The sequence below is a fragment of the Meleagris gallopavo genome, chromosome 6 (assembly GCF_000146605.3).
Source record: "Meleagris gallopavo isolate NT-WF06-2002-E0010 breed Aviagen turkey brand Nicholas breeding stock chromosome 6, Turkey_5.1, whole genome shotgun sequence".
In the NCBI taxonomy this organism is placed as follows: Eukaryota; Metazoa; Chordata; class Aves; order Galliformes; family Phasianidae; genus Meleagris; species Meleagris gallopavo.
The window spans coordinates 45,014,472-45,034,054 of record NC_015016.2 but is presented as its reverse complement, the minus strand read 5'-3'; the positions used below and the strand labels follow the sequence as shown (position 1 = coordinate 45,034,054).

The 19,583-nt window shown below is 40.3% G+C and overlaps 1 protein-coding gene across 3 annotated transcripts in view; it reads right to left on the bottom strand.

Moving 5' to 3' along the window:
- The window catches only part of ELMO1 (engulfment and cell motility 1), a 291,509-nt gene that overhangs the window by 214,966 nt on the left and 56,960 nt on the right, over positions 1 to 19,583 (bottom strand). For all 3 annotated transcript variants that reach the window (XM_010713028.3, XM_019616661.2, XM_010713029.3), the window contains 2 exons: positions 18,767 to 18,839; positions 5,388 to 5,438 (listed from right to left, as the gene is read on the bottom strand). In XM_010713028.3, coding sequence (XP_010711330.1) covers positions 5,388 to 5,438; positions 18,767 to 18,839 — 124 coding nt within the window. The remainder of the gene's footprint in view (positions 1 to 5,387; positions 5,439 to 18,766; positions 18,840 to 19,583) is intronic.

Below are 19,583 nucleotides of genomic sequence, written 5' to 3'. Positions count from 1 at the left end.
AAGGGAAGATAAAGATTCCAAACACAACCACTAACAAACATCAGTCTGCTAGGGAAGAAACCTGGACTCTATTGATTAAAATTCTCTGTAGCTGTTTTACCATGACGTGATCATTCTTCCTCTTCCTTCTTTACAAAAAGAATAACAAAATCAAATACAAGTACTTTCATCTTCTCTGAAGATATTATTCACATTGTTTTCTGCTAGAAAAGGGCATATAGACCATCGTTAACTACCATATGGAGCTTTTTTCTAACCAAATGTGCACTTCTGTGATTTCTTTTGAATCAATACATGTTGAAACTCTGTATTTGTTTAAGCTGCTACCTTCTCCTGGCACGTCACTACCACTTCACCTACAAGTGAATATTCACAGCAAGCAATGGAGGAGCAGGTGTTTAAGTAACCATCGCTGTATGCAAGCCAGATTCAACAAACTCAGTGAGTCTGACTAGCATTTGATGCTAAGTAGGCAATGAGATCCCATTTTAATTAGTAAAGGCATTAATTTTTAATATTTTTATGCAAATACTCAGCAAGTATAATTTCTGTTTCTTAAGCACTGAACAATGCACAGAGTAGTCCTGTGCCACTGCTACATGCTGTTATGAAGGCAGAAACAGAGGAACAGGGAACTGGCCACGTCTAAAGTTGTACTAAATCAAAGATAAAAGCATTAGAGATGCAAAGCCATACGTATTATGCAAATATGCCTAAAAGACATTAAAGCAATCAATAGCTACTTATGCATGTTTGAGAAGTAATGTTTGTTTCTTCCTTCCCTCACATTTGAAATAATCATTTTTTCTTACTACTTAAAATATTTGTTTGGAAACATGAAAACAAAAGACTAAACGTTTATCTACAAAGGGATAAAAAACAATTCCACATCTCAAATCTTCCACTTACATTATGAGCAGATAGATATAAAAGTAGCTCACCAGCTTCTACATTCAGTGCTCTTGGTACAGAGTTTAATAATGAATTCATCATCACATGATAAATATAAGAACCATCACTGATCTTTAAATAATTATGTATTTACCAGACTTAAAGATCATTAGGACAATTGAGCACAGAGATTAGATCCCCAAACTTCTTCTCATTTGATTATTTAGATGCATAAGTAAAAACAGGTTGAAAACCCCTATGATTCTTTAATATATATCTGCACAGATCACAGATAAGATTAAAAAAAAAGCCCAACACACAACACTCACATCTGTAAAAGCATTCAGGGAGAACACCAGGATGAGGTTGAAGGGCTCAACTGAACCCCAACAAGGGAAACAAAGAAAAGTATGTGACAAAAGCAAATGATTAGGCACTCAATGCCTCATTAGAAAAGGCAACCCATTGATTCTACATTAAAGGCATATGGTTTATGAGCAAGTCCTGTTTTCCTAAGTACCCAAGAAGCTTCTTTAAAATAAGCTGTGATCAAATAATCAGTTATGTCTGAAAGCCATTAAAAGTTTAAAAAAAAAAAAAGAAGCAGTTTTCTTAACTTAGTTTTCCCAGTCTTAGCAACCTTTCAAAATGATTAATTGTAATGAGGAGGATTTGCAGGATCTGATCAAAAGAAAGCTACAGCTGCAACAGTAGAAGGTTGGACTCCTCCTGCTGTGCTGCAGGACAGTGCTGTCATTTCGGAACAGTCTCACACTCAGAAGCAATTATAGGTCATTTATACACCTAGCCATCATCCACTGGAATTTGAGTATCAAAAATAGGCAATAGCAATTTGGCATTTCAACTGTCACACAAGTTCAAACACAGAAAGTTACACGAGAAACTTTGGATGAGTCCCTTCAGGAATGCAAATGGACAAACAGGTCACAGAGAACAGCAAAAAAATGCACAAAAGCATGAAGAATTGTTAAGAAAGCTGATAGGAGGGTGAAAATAAATAAGACAGATGATATTGGAAGAAAGATAATATGAGAGAAATTCAATCTGTACCCAAGTTACCTAGGAAACAGAGTGTCTCTGTGTTGAGTGGTTTATAGAGGAAAAAATAGCATTGTTCAGAAAAAAATAGCCTTTCAGAGAATCACACAAACTTAGCAAACAGAGCTGCAGAAACAAAGAGGCAGTTCAAATTCCCACCAGGACTGACGACTGATGTTCACAAAGTTCTAACTCACAGAAGTTTAAAATAGACACATTCTAAATCTTTGAAGGCAAACATTTGGAATGGATTTAGCAGCACACCAGAATGGTGGCTTCGCTCTTGCAATATTAGCAACAATTTTCGGAAAAAAAGGCTCTGATACATGCACCCAAAATTATCCAAATTTCAGATTTGAAAACACTATCTAACTTAAGATTTGGGGAACTGGATTTCTAATCCTAACATTAAAGAAACCAATCCAAAAATGCTATTGCATTTCTCCTAGATGAAACTGCCTTTTTTCCTGCTCTCTCCCTTTTAATCTTCAACAGGACCTGCTCTAGAAAGATGAGCAACTCACAATTTGAGACTAATGGCAGCAGAACTCAGAAGATCACATCTCACCTTTATTGCTCAATTCTCAGTGACTCATGGTATGTAGCTATGAATGAGTATAGTTGGAATATTGGTTCTAATGGTAAAAGACCGCATGAAAATTAAGAACTAGAAAAGCATTTTAACTTCCTGCAGCTTCAGAACTGGCTGCAACCATTCCTCTCAACTGTTTGTGAAGTTCAGGACAGACATTTTTGACCACAATAGCCAGGAAGCAGGCAGCTCAGACCTCTCTGAAATTACATGGGCACATCCCAGGCACTGGATAATCTGTAATGTGGCTCCTCTTCACTTCTTTTAATCTTCCTTTCCCTCCTTTCTAATTCCCACACCTCTGTGAAAAGCACTTTCACTATGATTTTCTTACAGCAGGGGAGGAGGAGGTAGTTTCAGGTTTATACTGATGCAGTACCTTAGTATTATCACACGATGAGAAAAATGTTTCATTCGGTTCTAGCAGCTAGGAAAACATCTTTCCTGTATTGCAGAAGTATACCTTGCAGGCTGCTCATCACATTATCTCCTCCCACTACTGCTGTTTTCATATAGAATTTCAGAGGAAAAATGGAAACAGATGGCCTGTTAGCATCGCAGGGTAAAACACAAGCACTGGGTGGTCAGCAGTCTAAAAACCACTGCTCAGAAGTCTTTAATCTATCTATTTTAGGTACCTCTATGATGACCACTTCAGCAGTACCTTAAAAGCCCTATTCCAGGGCAAGAACACGCAGCACTTTATCTCTATTTAAAGAATAGAAATGCTCTTTAATCTGTCAAAAATAATCCAGTCCTTCAAAGCCTCCATCCAAGTTACTGCCATGATTATGGGAAAAAGTTAAGAAAAACTTAAACAAAACAGAACACGTTTGAGAATAAGTATCCAGTTTACGGTTAAAGGTCAGCGCTCATAACTAGAAAGTAGACTGGCCTTCCAGAAACACATAATAGGATGGCAGATTGGGATCTCTTTGTCACTCACAACTGCAGGCCTGTGCCAGCACCGTCCATAACTTGGCAGAAAACAGACAAAAGCCCAATATCCTAAGGAGCCCTTCTTGGCTAAACGAACCTAAGGCATATTACCAAAGAAACAGAGTCTTATGCAAGGCCCAACTCTTCTGCTCACAGCTATTAGTAGAAAGTGCTATAAATCCCAAATTTGCCTTCTCTTTGAAGGCCATATTTTCAATTTCACAAGCGGCCATGAAGACACACAGCCATTTGCACAGATGAGTCACAGCACAGCCTCTTTTCAGTTTTGCATGGTGCAACTCGCTGCGGATTTTGAGACAGGGAAGGATTCCGTGAGTCATCTCACGCTGTCACTCAATGGAGAAGAATGATGCAATACATCTGGACCACTTGGACTCCCAATCAACCACAGATGTTTTAATTTCTCGAGATGGACAACAGACCATCCTTTTTCAGTGGAGTGGATATTTGTTCTTACAAGTCCAGAGGTTAGGAATTGGTGCTGGGGCTTTCTATTATTGAGGAACTTCCACCAGGAGGGGCTTACTCTACAAGTAAGAGGCTTCTCATGTATGAAGTTCTGCGGTGACATAAAGAGCAAGAGGCTTTTGAGTCACACAGACTCTGACAGAGACATGATCTTAAGCTCTTGCTTACTCCTACAGCTATAAAGACCTGTATTTGACCCTTAAAAAGATGAAGGATAATACAGATCTCTTGGCTTTGTCCATGTGGTGTTGCTTAAATGTGCCTTCTGTTACAAAGCCACACTTTCGTTGGTTGATATTGCACTCTTAACTAAAAACTTCAGCAGTATGCATCTGTTTTCATATTGGCTTATTTACTTTCCATTTACACACAAACCTGAGTTACAAATTTAATCACCTAAGTCTGAAGTAAATTACCAACAAATTAAGCTGCCTGGAGAAGAGTGCAAATCTGGTGAAATGTGATATCTGGAAGACCTGAGAAGTTTGTAGCAACACTTTTCTCTGTTTCTTTACTTTGAGGCTAGGCCCTACTGGCTGAAATGTGTATTATCTGTGTGTCTTCTAGATAGACATGATTTCACATCTGATGGCAGTAACTGACCATAGTCTTAACAGATTCAACAGAAGCCAAAGGTTAAACCAACACAGCTCCATCTTGCACGCTCAAATGAGCTGCAGTACATGGGCACAGACTTTGGCCATAAGACTGCTTTGAATCTGCAGAAGCTACAACACCACCACAAAGAGGTAAACCATTTTAATGGCACAGTTTGTCAGTAAGGAAATGTGACTGCTGATGCCAGAGAAATACACTGGGACTAATACATGCTTTCAGCATGTGGCAACAGTACTGCTCAACACAGCACAAAAACAGGCCACTACAGGGCAACCAGTAACTCTGCTATGATTTTGAGGAGCTGTATAGGAGGTGGCATTGAAAAAAATAAAGCAAAACCAGTAATATCTCAACATTACAGTTGCTGATCACTCAATAAAAACCCAGACAGCAGGAAAGCTCTGACCTGCGCTGCTCAAAAGAGCTCTCCAGATTCAACCCACAAGCCTTTCTCTTGGCTCTGAGCTCTTAGGCAGGACAAAAGAACTTGAGTGAGGCTGCAGTACCAGCAGGGAAGCAGACGTGAAAGCTGTTCTCAATGGGTGAGAAGTGGGAGACAAAAAAAACCCCACTCAACTGTGTCAACCCTATCACAAAATTTCACTCACAGACACTGCCCCTGCCCCCTCAATTAAAAAAAAAAAAAGATCAACACGAGTCACCTAGTGACCACACAATCATCATTCTACGCAGGGGGGTATAGTGTGCCTAAAGCTTGAAAATACACGAGGTAGTTCACAGTGATTGTACTAATCAAATCTTTACTTTGACGGGAGAGAGGAACAGAATGGTAACTCACTGGAGATGTTGTTAATCGAAGGATTGCTCCGTTTTTTATCTCATTGCGATTCTGAAAGAGAAAGAAAATAGAGTTCCCTTTAAGACATATAAAAAGATGAAATGTTCATTCAACAAAACGTCTTACTAAAACAGCAACAGTATTTTCCCTTGTTTGCATGCAAAAGCTTTCCTCTTTGACACCCTAATGCGTATGCAGTATTTTCCCTATTACAGCTTCAAGAAATTGGTAGCTTTAACAAATCTGAACTCTTTTGAAAATTATTTCATATTTTTCAAAGTTTAGCTTCCACTGGCAACTCCTAAATATTTATTTGAAATATACTGTCCACAGTGCCTGGCTCTGATATTGTGCTACATAGCTGAAGAGTTTGTAAGTTTGCTGAAACCTGTCATTAAACATCTGCAGGACTTAAGTTTTATCCCACTGGCTCTCTATTTTCTATAACAAGAACATGCTGACCTAAACCACTGGAACCAACCGCTGAGCTCTGCCACCACGACTTTGCATTCTCCCTCCAAGTAAAAAAAAAGCCCTGCTGTTAGCAGTAACTAAAGTTCAACCATGCCGTAAGTCATTCTCCTAACCCTGCTGGCAGAAAGAGGAGGTATTACACATTTTATTTTGGTTAAGCTCATATAAGAAGTCCAATTAAGCTAAAGCTAAGGGTAGATCAAAAAATTACCATGGCATAAGCTACAGGGTACACTTACAGTGTCCTCACAGCTTGCTCATGTGCATGGTGTGGTTAGCACAGGGGAGCCTGCTCCTCTTGCAGCAAGCTGCCTCTTGTATCCACAAGACACCAGTGCATAGTACCGAGAACTGCGAATGTTCTAACAGGCACTGACCATATCTGCAAGAGCAGTGCATACTCACAGCTACATTTATGGTTCCTCTGATACTCTAAGTTGTCAAAGGAATCTGAGGAATCCCTTGTAGATTAAAAGAGAAAGGCTACTTGTTGCAGGTTTTCTGCAGTCTGATGTTTAGCCAAAAAAATTAAGATGCATTTCTTCTCAGGCAGTTTCCCCCAGTTTCATTTCATTCTCTGAACTCTCAGTCAGATGCATTTCAAATCCAAAAAGCTAAAAACAGGACAAATCTAGCTTGAAACCAGGACATGTAGTCCCAAAATAAAACTCCAGCACATTGTCTCTTTCTTGGAATGTAAGTCCTCTGTGGGATTGGTTCTAGTTGCCCGCAGGATCACCGTCCACCCACACCACTTCTTCACTCTAAATGAAGTACTTAAAGTGTCAGACAACACAGCGGGTACAAGGGAGATGTTTTTTATGGCATCTTTGCTTACATATGCAGCTAACTCATCTCAGCCCTTAGCAGTCTCCTCCTGATAGTGTCATCTCCTTCCTGCCAGAGCAGCCCCAGGGATGCCAGCCAGATTCTACTCCTCAGAGAGTTAAAAAAAAGCTAAATACACAACAGAGATAACACTAACAAAGCGCCAAATTTGCTCCTCTGGTAGTAAAAACAGTATCAGATCCAGCTATACTTCTCCTCACGCCTAAGGAATCTCTGTGAAGTGGCAAGGCTGCATTTGTGTGGCTGAATCTCAATCAGTGTTGAAACAAGCTCACTTTTCAAACACTTGCGGCAGCTTGAAGTGTTACCACTTCCTGATTTGTGGAACTGAATAAAAATAATTGCTTCAGGACTGACAGCCAGCGTCAACTACCTCTGCCTCCATCAGCAGCTTAGGCTAAGCCTCCAGAGCTCAGCTGGGTTGGATCATGTGCATATGCATGTATGGAGTCACATCAGTTTCTCTCGGATGAAGGTAAGCTTAGTGGACACGGAAAAGGCTGTGGACTTCAGCAAGGCATTTGATACTGTTTCCCAAAGCATTCTCCCGGAGAAACTGTTCATAGCTTGGGTAGATGTACTGTAAAAAACCAGCTGGATGGCCGAGCTGAAAAAGATTGCCATCAATGGAGGTTAATCCAGCTGGCAGATCAGCACTGGTGTTCTCCAAGGCTCAGTACTGGAGTCAGATCTATGAGGAGCAGCTGAGGGAACTGAGGCAGTCCGGAAAAGAGGAGATTCAGGGGAGGCCTCATCACTCTCCACAGGTACCTGACAAGAGGCTGCAGTGAAGAGATGTCCATCTCTTTTCTCACATGACAAGTGATAGGACACCAGGCAATGACATCTAGTTGCAGCAGGGGAGGTTTAGATTGGATATCAGGAAGAATTTTTCTTCATGGAAAGGGTGATAGGGCATTTGAACAGGCTGCCCAGGGAGGTGGTGAGTCCCTTGGAGATGTTTAAGAGACATGTGAACACTGCACTTTGGGACATGGTTTAGTGGTGAATTGATAAGATTTCATAGTGTTGATAGTAGGACTTGATGACCTTGATTCTATTAGTCCACTAATACTATTTTGACAGCACTGAAGCTAAGTAAGCAGACTATTCTTAAACATAAATAAAGAGCACTGACACAAACTTCTTTTTTCAGCAGCAGAATTTTAAGCACAGAGTTTCTCCTGTTTCCTGCTCTAATTAACATGAACTATTAAATGAGCTATGCCAACAAGCTTGTGGTGTAACAAATAAAAGCACTTTGCCTGGGCCACAACAATCATCTGTACAAACACTCTTAGCCCTTTGCAAACACAAGATGCTGGGCTTTGTGTGAGGAGGCAGTCGCTGTGATATCAGGAGACAGAGTGGTTGACCATTATAAAATAGAGTGAGGGAGTTCCCCCACAACTCTCCTCCATACATGCTCCCTTGTCTACCTCACACCAGCTCTGGCGCTGGGCAGGTCTGCTCACAGTTCAGTCTCATCACCTCATTGAGTGGCAGAAAACAGTCTTGGAAAGAAAGAAAGGGAGCTTTCAGTCAGGTTAATAAACAGAAATAAGCTCTGCAAGGGCTCAGCACCAGCACTAACACAAGAAAGTTGGTGAAAACACATATTTGGGAAAAATGAAAGAGTTGTGGGGGGAAAGAACAAGGGAAACATGGGGAAGAAATACACCTTCCCTTTCAGGTAGAAGCAAGCTGTCAACCACAACCTGAATTACCATCACTTCAGTCTGAAAGCATGCTTGACACTTTGTTCACCTACAGTTTTGTCACAAGCTGAAACCCTAACCCATAAAAAGTTGTGCTCAACCTAAACACTCTGTCCAGTCAAGCACACAGGTTAAAAAACAAACCTCTAATTACATCAGAGCACTTCTTTTGGATAGATTGACTCCACAACTAACCTAGCAAGTGAAAAAATTCCTGTTAAAAATATCTTCTCTCTCTGCAGTCAGAAGAATTTTAAAACAAGAGTAAAAAGGGAAGCTGATATCCTGGCTGAAGTTCAGATACCGCATACAGACAAACAAGAGAAAACTATCCTCTAGTGACTGGATGTCAGCAGGTTCTATATAAAATAGCAAAGGAATAATAGCACACACAGTATTTAAAAGCATCCCTGGACATTTTATTTGGGGCCTGTTTATTTACCAAGCTAAATCTGAGACACCAAAGGTTTCAGACTGAAAACTGCAGGTCAGAGCCCACAGCCCACAAAGAGCAAAGGCATTTCTCAAATCATGTCTCGCTCACAGCAAAGTACTGATGAGTCTTTCCTGTCCTATACTGTAAACTCAGTCACTGTTGCCACAAGAGAGAGCCAGCTTTTCTGCAATTCCTGATTTAGACAAAGGCATAAGGAATACTGCTCAAGTTTTTTTACCAGAAAGTTTCCAAAGCATCAAGTTCCTAAAGCATCCAGCTAGCCAAAATATGCAAAGGGTTTGTTGTTCCCCAATCAAAAAACCAATTTTGTTTATCCATACTAATAACTTAAGCATCTACCAGGAAACAGCCTTAAAGTGTACAATTAAGCCAAGAGGATTTCCTACATGAACTGTGCGATGCAGTATTCAGCGTGCCAGCTAATTTCAATCGCAACATTTATACACGGTTAATCTGCTTAGCATTAGGGACAGCATCCTGCAGATTGCCTTTCTACAATAACAGAACGTCATTCCAGCTCAGCAGCCCAGCTTTGGCAATTGCACTCATATGCACTGCAACTATTCAGGACAGGGTGCACCACCACCTGCAGGGTTAGGGGGCAGCTCTTCCAAGATACTTCTGATCTCTCTGTTTCTCACTTGTACACAAGGTTTGCAGACATGGTTCATGCTGTTTACGTGTATTAAGAAAGCTTATTCCTGTGTAACTTATTCCTGTCCCTGAGGAAACTGCGACAAGAAAACAGATTTGTTATAAACACTACCTAAGACTAAAACAACAGTCGTACTATGGATACAAATGAGCCCCACCTGCAATATTACACCTAGCAAGAATCTACACTCACAAGAATGTAACTGAATACGTAGCATTTCCAAGCACCACAGCCCTACACAATGCTTTCCAAGCTGAGTTTTCAACATGCAAGTAAACAACATAAAAAACTACAAAACTGCAAGAGTAGAGGATACCTGGACTTTTTGCTTTGTATTCTCTTCTTAGGAACTTCTAACTTCCAAGTCCACCAGCTGAAGCAACACAAACCTAAATCATCCTCCACCAGATTCTATCACTTCTCAAAATGTTGCCTTTATTGTGCCATAGTCAGAGTTGCTCAAAACTCATACAAGAGGCTTGCATGTAAACAGTAGGGTAAATAGAACATTAGGAGTCCTCAAATCCCCAGGGAAAGATGAAGGCATGTATGTTTGTTTTCAAAAAATGCTATCAAACAATTGTGCCATTTCTGGAGACATACTTCAGAAAAAAATATCGTTCAATACTGAAGTTTATTTTGCCATGTATTCATCTTATAATAACCTGCTATAGCCAGCAAAATATCACATAATTCAGCTCACTACAATTGGTTGGAGTTGTATGTTTTCTTAACATATTTGAGGAAAACCTACAAGCACTGGTGCCTGCGCTCATAGTTTGCTCACCACTGTTTTTTACCGTTGACCAGCCTCATTCACAGGCATCTCTAACCAGGCTAATGAATAACTGCCAAGAAATACAAAATTCTTTACTTATTTACATCACTATGAAGTTGATTCTTCCCTATTCTCACACTGCTATTATTTTACTATACCTTCCTCCAAATTGACACAACAAAAAATTAAGAGTTATGAAATATACTTGCTGCTAGAGTTAGCAACTCCGTAACATCGTCATCAAGATGAGCACGGCCAAGTAGGAAGGATGGACAAAACGATAACTAACTGCCATTTTTTGATCTCCCATAACGACTATCATTAAGTTACAACTCAGGAGAAGACAGGTCACTCTTAAAGGACTGACTCTAGCATGCTGCAGCAGCCAGTTAATGCCAGGCACCATCAGTAGTGCTGTTTTAAACCAACCAGAGAGCATCATTTCATTTGGACGTAAGAACTTACAGTTGTATCTGTGGTCCCTTAACTCTGCTTAATCTTGGCCCTGAAGGCACAGTCTGCCTCCTCTAGATTTGTGTGTCTGCACTGCCCACCACAGGCTCTGTGTCTGAGAGGGACCCTTTTTAGCTCAAACTTGGTCTCTAAGAACAAAAACATGGCAAAGGAGCTGGATCATTGCAGCTGTTTAGTTTACAGCACAGGCTCAGAAATGGTTATTTTGTAAAATCTGAAGGTGTGATAAACAGGGGACTGAAAGAGTGTGCAGCTGGGGAAGAATGCTGTCAGCGCTGACTTTGCTGCTAGGGCAAGGATGTGGTAAAACTGCAGCAGAGCAACTACTAGGAATAAAATACTAACCTGCTGCCAGCTTTGTGACAAGCATCAGGATATGCTCAGCATATGATACTGGTACCATAGTTTTAAATTAAAATACTCTTAAAATATTAAATTTTACTCATTGACAGCTTACTGACTGTAGTCCATTTTTAGTCAGTTATTTAAGTTGGATTTTTTGTTCGTTATAAAAATGCCTTCTGATGCCTTTCAAGACTCCCTGCGATTTTTATCTTCTTTCCTGCCACCTTTGTCTCCTTATGCGCTCACTGCATGAAACGGAGGAGAGCAGACACCTCCATTTATTTTGAGAAACTTTTGTGCTGTTCTGCAAAGGGACCTGCCTCCACCTTGCTCTCACTGTCATCATTGAGCTCCTTGCTCCACTTACACATGGAACATCCTTCTAACCTTCATTTTAGCAGTCTGGAGCCATGGGTGCTTGTCCTTTCTCAAAGGTGGTTTTGCTCGTGACTGAATTTTTGCTGACTACAACTTGTAGTTGTATATTCATGTGAAATTCCATTATGCCACTAAAGGCTCCTTGTGTGGGAGTATATGCAAATAGCAGGACAAGAAGTGAATCATTTGTAGAGTTGACTGTTTTTGAAGGCGTTTTCATTCACATTTTCAACATTTTAACTGTTTTCATTGGTCAACTGAATTTCAGCGAGTTGGAAGACTGAATAATGAAGGTCTCTGATGCACTGGTAAGAATGGAAAGTAGCTAGCACAAAAGCAGGGAATTAGAGAAATGTATTCAGTGACCTGCTCCTTTTATCCACCCCTCTGCATTACTCATGAAAATATACTCATTAGTAATGATACATAAATGGCAGATTTCAATGCGGATTTGAACTGTACCAATGTCCAGCATTTGCTTTTTCTCTACCATCAGTGTGACACAGTATTCCCCTCACACTCCTACACTAGTTATTTTGTGGCACCTGCACAGCCTTGCAGAACCTGCTAACACTACAGGTAGCACACGGTGTCAGACTGGTCATGCTCCTACCTGCTTGATGGTTGCTACTAACACTGCCCTGCGAACTCCAGTAAAAAACAGGGCACATGAGTGTATTTCTCCAGTGGACAGAAGCAAAATTTGACTCTGCATGTGTTTATATGACTTTCAGTACTGCTTCGCCTGGGCTGACTTCAAGAACAGCAGTCATTCTTCTCTAGCAAGCTACTCCAAGTTTTCAAGAATTCAGGTTCAAGCTAAATGTTCCAAAGAAAATTATTCTCTCCTCTCAAACTGTTATATGTTCTAGTCCCTCTGTACATATATTTATTTTTCTGAAATCAATTCCTAAATTTGCCTCACAAATAATCAACTAAGAAGGAAAGGCTCTGAAAATACTTGTCTTTTTGTTACAGCACTCGAATGTAGGTACACTACAGACAGACTGGACAACTGTTCCAGTTCAGCTGAGTTCTGTATGAGATCTGGTTGACAGAAGAATGCTCTTTAAACATTCTTCATCCCTGAACATGAACCTATTCAGAAAGATGGATGGTTTTATAAGGTGCAGTGAACCATCATCACAGCTCAACACTGAACAGGGACAGTCCTAATTTCTCCTGCCATTTCCCAGGAGATCCTGCCACTGCCTTCATACTGGCTACACTTTTTTTTTTTGGACAACTTCTCAAGGTGGTTTGGGAAGTGGGAATCTTCTTATGCCATTTTAATTCATTCCATTCACTTAACAAAGAGTCTGCCTGATCTGATGTAAGGTGTGGGGCAGGACCCTGGAATCCACAGAAATGCACTGGGGAGATGTTAAAGGAAGCATGGAAAGAGAAATGATTTTTTTTTTTTTTTAAACAGTTAGGATCTCTTATGTCCATCAATTGGACATTAAAATATCTTAGGCTGATGTGGAATGAACTTGTGGCAAAATCTGACTGTAATCACAAATGGAGAAGGAATGCTTCACTTACAGACTCTGTGTCTGATAAGAAAGGCACAGGCAAGGCAGGAGCAGTACAACGCCCACATTAAAGGAATACAAGCACCTGCAAGCTTCCCTTTAAACAAATCTCAGAGCAATTTTACATTTACTGCTTGCAAAATGATATGCCTCTCTTTCCTGTTTACACTACAATACTAATTTCTGTCTTTTCCCTCACAAATTCATCAAAACCTCAAAATGGTTAGCTCCCTTCCTGACTCATTCAGTAGTTCTACAACTGTTTGTGCCATACAGAAACGGTGGTGGGAACGAACAAGAGACTAAAAAGCAAGACTTCACCTTATCGTAACAAGTTACGATTCCAATTGTCAAAAGTGACTGCAAACCATCATCCTAGCTTGGGTCTTTATCAATTTCTCTCAACAACAGCACTTGATAAGGAGCCACTGCTCCTGCCCTAGCCATCAAGGGTGCTGTGCATGAATGCACTGGGTGAACTGCATCAGAAAACTAATTTCAACGCGACAAGCCCTTTTCACTTTTTTTTATTTTATTTTATTTTTATTGTCCATTTCACTTCCCTGTTCTGATTTCCCCACATGATCTCACCAGGAACAGGATGTGCCCAGCTAAGTCTATCTTTCCTGATGTCTAGTTTGCAGGGTGCTGCTCTTATGCTCTTTTCAGAGGACGACGGTGCTGCTTGTTATCTGCCTCCCACTTCCGTGTTATGGGTACAACCGTCTGTGGTTACTCGAATTGGGGAACTGACACAGGTTAAAAATAACTTTTGCCTTTTCTTTTTTAATCCATCAGAAGGATGTCTGCTCATAACATAACAGCACTGTTGCTCTACGCAGTAAGAGGTATTTAATGATGGGGTTTTGCAGGTGACTTCACCTGAAAATGAGTAAATCATGCGAAGTATGGACTTTTTTAGGATGTGGTTTCTGGTTTCACCAGCATTCAAGCTAAAGTGACTGTAGGTTTCAAGAGAAAAAAAATGCAGTTGAGCTTTCTTTTCCCCGCCCTCTCTTTCTTCACTCCCTTCCATTTCTTCGCATCCTAGTAATGGCATGGCTGGAAGGTAAGTTATTTCCAATCATGGCTATGACAAAAGCAAGCTCTGGATTTCTTTTTTTTTTTTTTTTTTTTGGTTTTGGTGAATGAATTGAGGAGGAACAGCCAACTTTCAGACTAAATGACTGATCATGCTGCTGAATGGCTGCAGATCTAACGTAACAAAAGCACTGGTAACCCACCCACTATAGGGTTATATGCAGAACTGCACCGTTTACAGATTGTAGAGTTGGACAGTATTAGGTATATGCTATTTCCACACCATGGGCATAATTTGCTTTACTTGTTATCTTCCGTAATCTTTGAATAGTGATAGGTAAACAGCACGCAGGAAGCTTCCACTCATCCAAAATGTCAGTGCTTCCCTCCTTCTTCCCCCAAGGAAAATGCTATCCTTGAATTCTGAAGTGAAAATCCATGAGATAGTCTCCCTGTTACCAGCAACCTGCTTAAAAATAAACATTACTATAGAAGAAATATTGAGGTAGTTAATCTAAAACAGTACAGCCCTGTCATGCCAAGAAGCACGATGTCGATCGTTACCTCTTTCTCTTAACTCTCACCTTATTAAAACTTTTAGTGACTAAAAATGAACTTAAGTCATTTGCCACTGACATCTAACCTAATATTCTTTCTTCAGCTGTAAGAGTAGCAAATGCTGTTCAGGCTCATGATCTAACTGCTTTCGTTCCCCTCGTGTTTCCTCAGCATTCACTTTTTTTGTACTGCAGATGTTAAAGGAAGCCCTGCATTGTGAGGCAGCTGCTCAAATTCCTTGCTCATTTCACTAACCTTTCTCTGCATTCTCTCTGACACTACTATGTCCATCTTAAGACGTGAAGATCAGGCTCACCCTGAAATGCACTGTGTGGAGTCACTTGGCTGTCCGGCTCTGGATTCCCAGTTCTGCCAGTAAAGGAGTACAGTAGGCAGAAATCCAAGTTAGGGTTTTTAGCCCAGAAAACCACATAGCACAATTATACAGTCATTTTCTACTCTTCATGTAGCATTTTCTGTTCTAAAACTGAGCTTGCCAAGGCTATAAGTGTTCCTGAGTTATTCCATTTGATGCATACAAGCATCTGCTCAACTACAACCTGGACAGATCGAAGCAGAGGTGACTTTTATTCTGTTATGTAGCACCTAGAACAATGAGATCCTGATTCAGGAGTCAGGCTTTTCGATGTCTGACCTGTCTCAGAGAGGCAATTCCTGACAACAAGGGCATTTTATAAAGAGATGCACATCACAATACAATAACAGTCAAACAGATTTTGATTAAAACACCAGCTAGGCTCAAGCTTAGAAGCTGTGCCTACTTGCTTTTCTTGCTGATGCAACTTTTTATTTCTAATTTAAAAAAAAAATTGCCAAAAATACATAATTAACACTTTCCACTGCCCTTTCACAGATTTAGCCAAACCCAAACCCTGGAGAAGCTGTCCAGACTGCATCTCCTGAGATAAGACTCACCTCCAGAAGAAACACAGCCTGACTCAAGATTTGCTAGAAGATTGCCCTTATGCAGTCTGAAGGAGTTATTGCTACTCCTGTAGAGGCATTTTTCCAAGTATAGCCATAAATAAAAAGTAAGAGACAGAACTGTTTGGGTGTTATTTTCATTTATGTACGGTATAATCAGGAAATATAGGTCAGCTACAAAAGATAGAGTTCTGCATATGACAACCAAAACACAGATGCGCTGTTTGCCACCCAAAAACATAAGTAATTGTAAGCCATGAGCTGACAGTCTTAAGCTGTATAGTATTTTCACTTCAAGTTTCTAGTTACCTTGTACAACATTTCACTAAGTTGTTTAAAACTACCAGAAAGAAAAGTATGATAGTATTTTTAAAAGTCATTTCTAACTGGAAGGCCTCAAATTAGGAGTCACCCAGGCTCTGCAGTAACATGACTTACACATAGTGCCATTATGTTAATCTCTGAGAGCCTTAAAAATATTTGCTTAACAGAAGCTGCAGCAAAAGAGTTGCTGGTCTCCTAGTAAGAGGTAAATTAAAGCAACATTTCTTTCATGGCCTCGTCATTAGTGCTGTAGCTTCACTGAAGCACACGCGTTTGTCCTCATACCTAGCACTTCTCATGTTTTAATTCAGAAAGCAACAATATCTCACTATACACAAACGAAGGAAAGTCTGCAGAAGGGGTGACAGCCTATAGAAGCCTCTCTTCACAGCCTCAATCCAACAAACAGTGATAAACATTGAGCAATATCTAATAAAAGTCGCAGACATCTGAGTAATACTGGTGGCATTTAGAGCTCTTCTCTCTTATTTATGTGACTCAGCCACTGCATATTTTCAGTAGGGAATAAACAAAACTCGAAGTCCTCTCAGCTGTGTGCCCAAACCTCTTCTAGAAGACCACCCTTTCCCACCCTCATTGTAAGTCAAACACTGGCAAAAGCATCACGCCTCTTTTTATGCAGAACAGTAAACGTCTATCTTCTCCAAAACCACAGGATCCTGCTCACCAAAGGTGAAGGCAAAGCCTGAAAGGCTCCTCTGACTGTATCGGGACAAATTCCTTCAACAAATCCGAGTATTTGCTCAATCCTTCTTCTTGGAATTATATACACTACAATCCAGAGTCTAAACACCAACAGGCAAGTTCAGCTGTGCCTAGCTTATTGAAGAATGTTGCATCACAAATCAGGAAAATTAGCAAAGCAGCCTCAATGTTTAATTTGGGTAGAGGAAAAATGCAGCAGTCAAGAATTCCTTCAATAGTTCTCCTTGTCATGGAATGTCTGTCAACTGAAACTTGAAAAGAGATTAAAAAAAAAAAGGAGGGAGAGATCCCAAAAACAGACTATGACTTGCTGCGAAGGTTGTCTGGGGTGACAATCAGTTAAATGAAAAAATGGACTGCTGGAGAAAAAAAATAAATAAAAGCAGAACTATCTTATGAGCAACTGCTCTAGTAATCTTGCTAAATTTAGTTTCTCTAAATGCTCCACTGTGTCTAAGTTCCCTTTATTTCTTGGGTGGGGATAAGAAGTAGCTTTTCTCTTGCTGCAATTCATGTCTCAGTTGAGTTTAGCAGTTCCTAAACTACCGTGAAATACAAAACAAAACCAAATCACTCCTCAGTTTAAAACTGAGCCAAGCAAAAACTGAACCAAACAAAAACTGAACTGATAACAAAGCAGTTCAAGAGGTATCTGCTTCTATATAGCTAAGCTCAGGCCTATTTAGTTCAAAAACTTCTAACTCTGAGGGGATCTTCATGCTGACATCAGTAGCTTCTGAATCACATTCTTTGTCATAGATCTACTCACAGAAAGGTTTGGGTTGGAAGGGACCTTTAAGATCATCTGGTTCCAACCCCCCTGCTAGAGGCAGGGACACCTCCCACTAAGCCAGGTTGCTCAAATCCCCATCCAGGCTGGCCTTCAATGCCTCCGAGGGGGACAGTCACAACCTTGCTGGGTAACCTGTTCCAGTGTTTCACCACCCTCATGGTAAAGAATTTCTTCCTAACATCCAGTCTAAATCTACCCTCTACCACTTTAAAGCCATTTCCCCTCATCCTGTTTCTACATACCTTTATAAAAAGTCTCTCCCCAGTTTTCCTGTAGGCCCCAGTCAAGTACTGGAAGGCTGCTGTAAGGTCCCCCCAGAGCCTTCTCTTCTCCAGGCTGAAGAGCCCCAACTCTCTCAGCCTGTCCTCAAAGAGGAGGTGCTCCAGCCCTTTAATCATTTTCATGGTGCTCCTCTGGATTTACTCCAACAGCTCCATATCCTTCTTGTGTTGTGGGCCCCAGAACTGGACACAATACTCCAGGTGGGGTCTCATGACAGCAGAGTAGAGGGGCAGAATCACCTCTTTTGACCTGCTGGTCACATTCCTCTTGATGCAACCCAGCATGCAGTTGGCTTTCTGGGCTGCAAGCACACATCCTCTGCAGCAATCTTGTGCAACCTCCCAAACAAATTAGTGTGTGTGTGTATGTGTCTGTGCAATTTCAACATTTCTATCAGTAATGCTAGGAATGAATGTACTACTTCGCCTCATTCATATGAGTATGTCCCATTTATTCAGACTAGACATTCCATTTTTATTACAGCTACAGCCATTTCACTACTCAGTGCTGAAATCATTGCATCACTTCATGAATCATCCACTGCCATGCTATCTGGGGACAAAAAAGGCAGCAACAGAATACACACAGGAGGAAAGAGACAAGGCAGCAGGCATGAAGGAGTTGCAAATATTACACAGTCATCAAAGCTTATTTCCACGTAAGCAGCCAAAGAGGGAAGCAATATGCACTGAAGTTCTCCTCAGACTTCAAGGAGCCCTTCACGTTTAACATATTTCAATTTCCTGCACACAACTTTTCAGCAGAATACTAAACGTGAACAAATATGAAAGCTGAGATCTCAGAGCTGAAGACTGATTAAACTTGATAGACACGAGGGCCTCTGCACATTCAACCTTTTATTTCAACTTTCCTAACAAAAGAAATCAGTGCAAAACCATTAGACTAGGTCTCTTGGTACACATACCCTCACTGGTATCACATTCTGGAAAAAAACTATTTTTTTTTTTATATGTATGTTAGCCTAAAATAAATTGTAGCAAATATTTTAGTAGACTATGCAAGAGTTGTGCTGAATGATTTACCAACCTTTTCTGTGATGTAGAAGTTAGAACTATCAGCATGCTGCAGTGCAAACTGATCGTGATTTGCAAGAGACCACCTTAAAAAAAAATGAAAATAAATCATTTACAAAATGAAATTTCAAAGATTAAAAAATATCCTTTGCATAACTTGACTGTGATCAAATAAATGCCTGCCCATCCCATGTATTTCTCATACTGATTCATTTCTAAATGATGTGCTCCAAAATTAAAAAGTATGTATTTTTACAAAGGGAAAACTTCAGTACAAATACATCCCATAAATTAGATATTTCCCCTTTGCATAACTGAAACAAAACCGTATTTTGTCAATACAGTGACACTTCAGTGCTCCAAAAAAAGTTGATAAGGATCTGATATTCATTCCAAACCTGTTTAAAAAAAAACAACAAACAACAACAAACAACAAAACAGGTGTAATTCCTTTCTTGTAGTTATATCACTAGATTACTAAAAACATTTACAGTACCACGATTTTATGCTGGCTTTTACAATACCCAATGTCTGTAGTGCTAAGTTTACGTATAACATTGCTCAAACCACTATCTTATTAATTCAGCAGCAATCTGGTAAGTGTAAACTGGCTTCTCCTCTACGGTAGCAATTGCTTGAAACAATATTTGTGCAGTGCTTGAAAATCCAAGCCACAGCCAGGGCAGCAGTTCCTTCACCTACGAGATGCAGGGACCAAAACTATTAGGTGAGGATGGTAAAAATGCATCTCTGTGTAGAATAGCAACAAACTGGCTAAATGAACTGCCCACATATGATGGAAACATTTTGTTTGGAGCCTCATCTTGCAG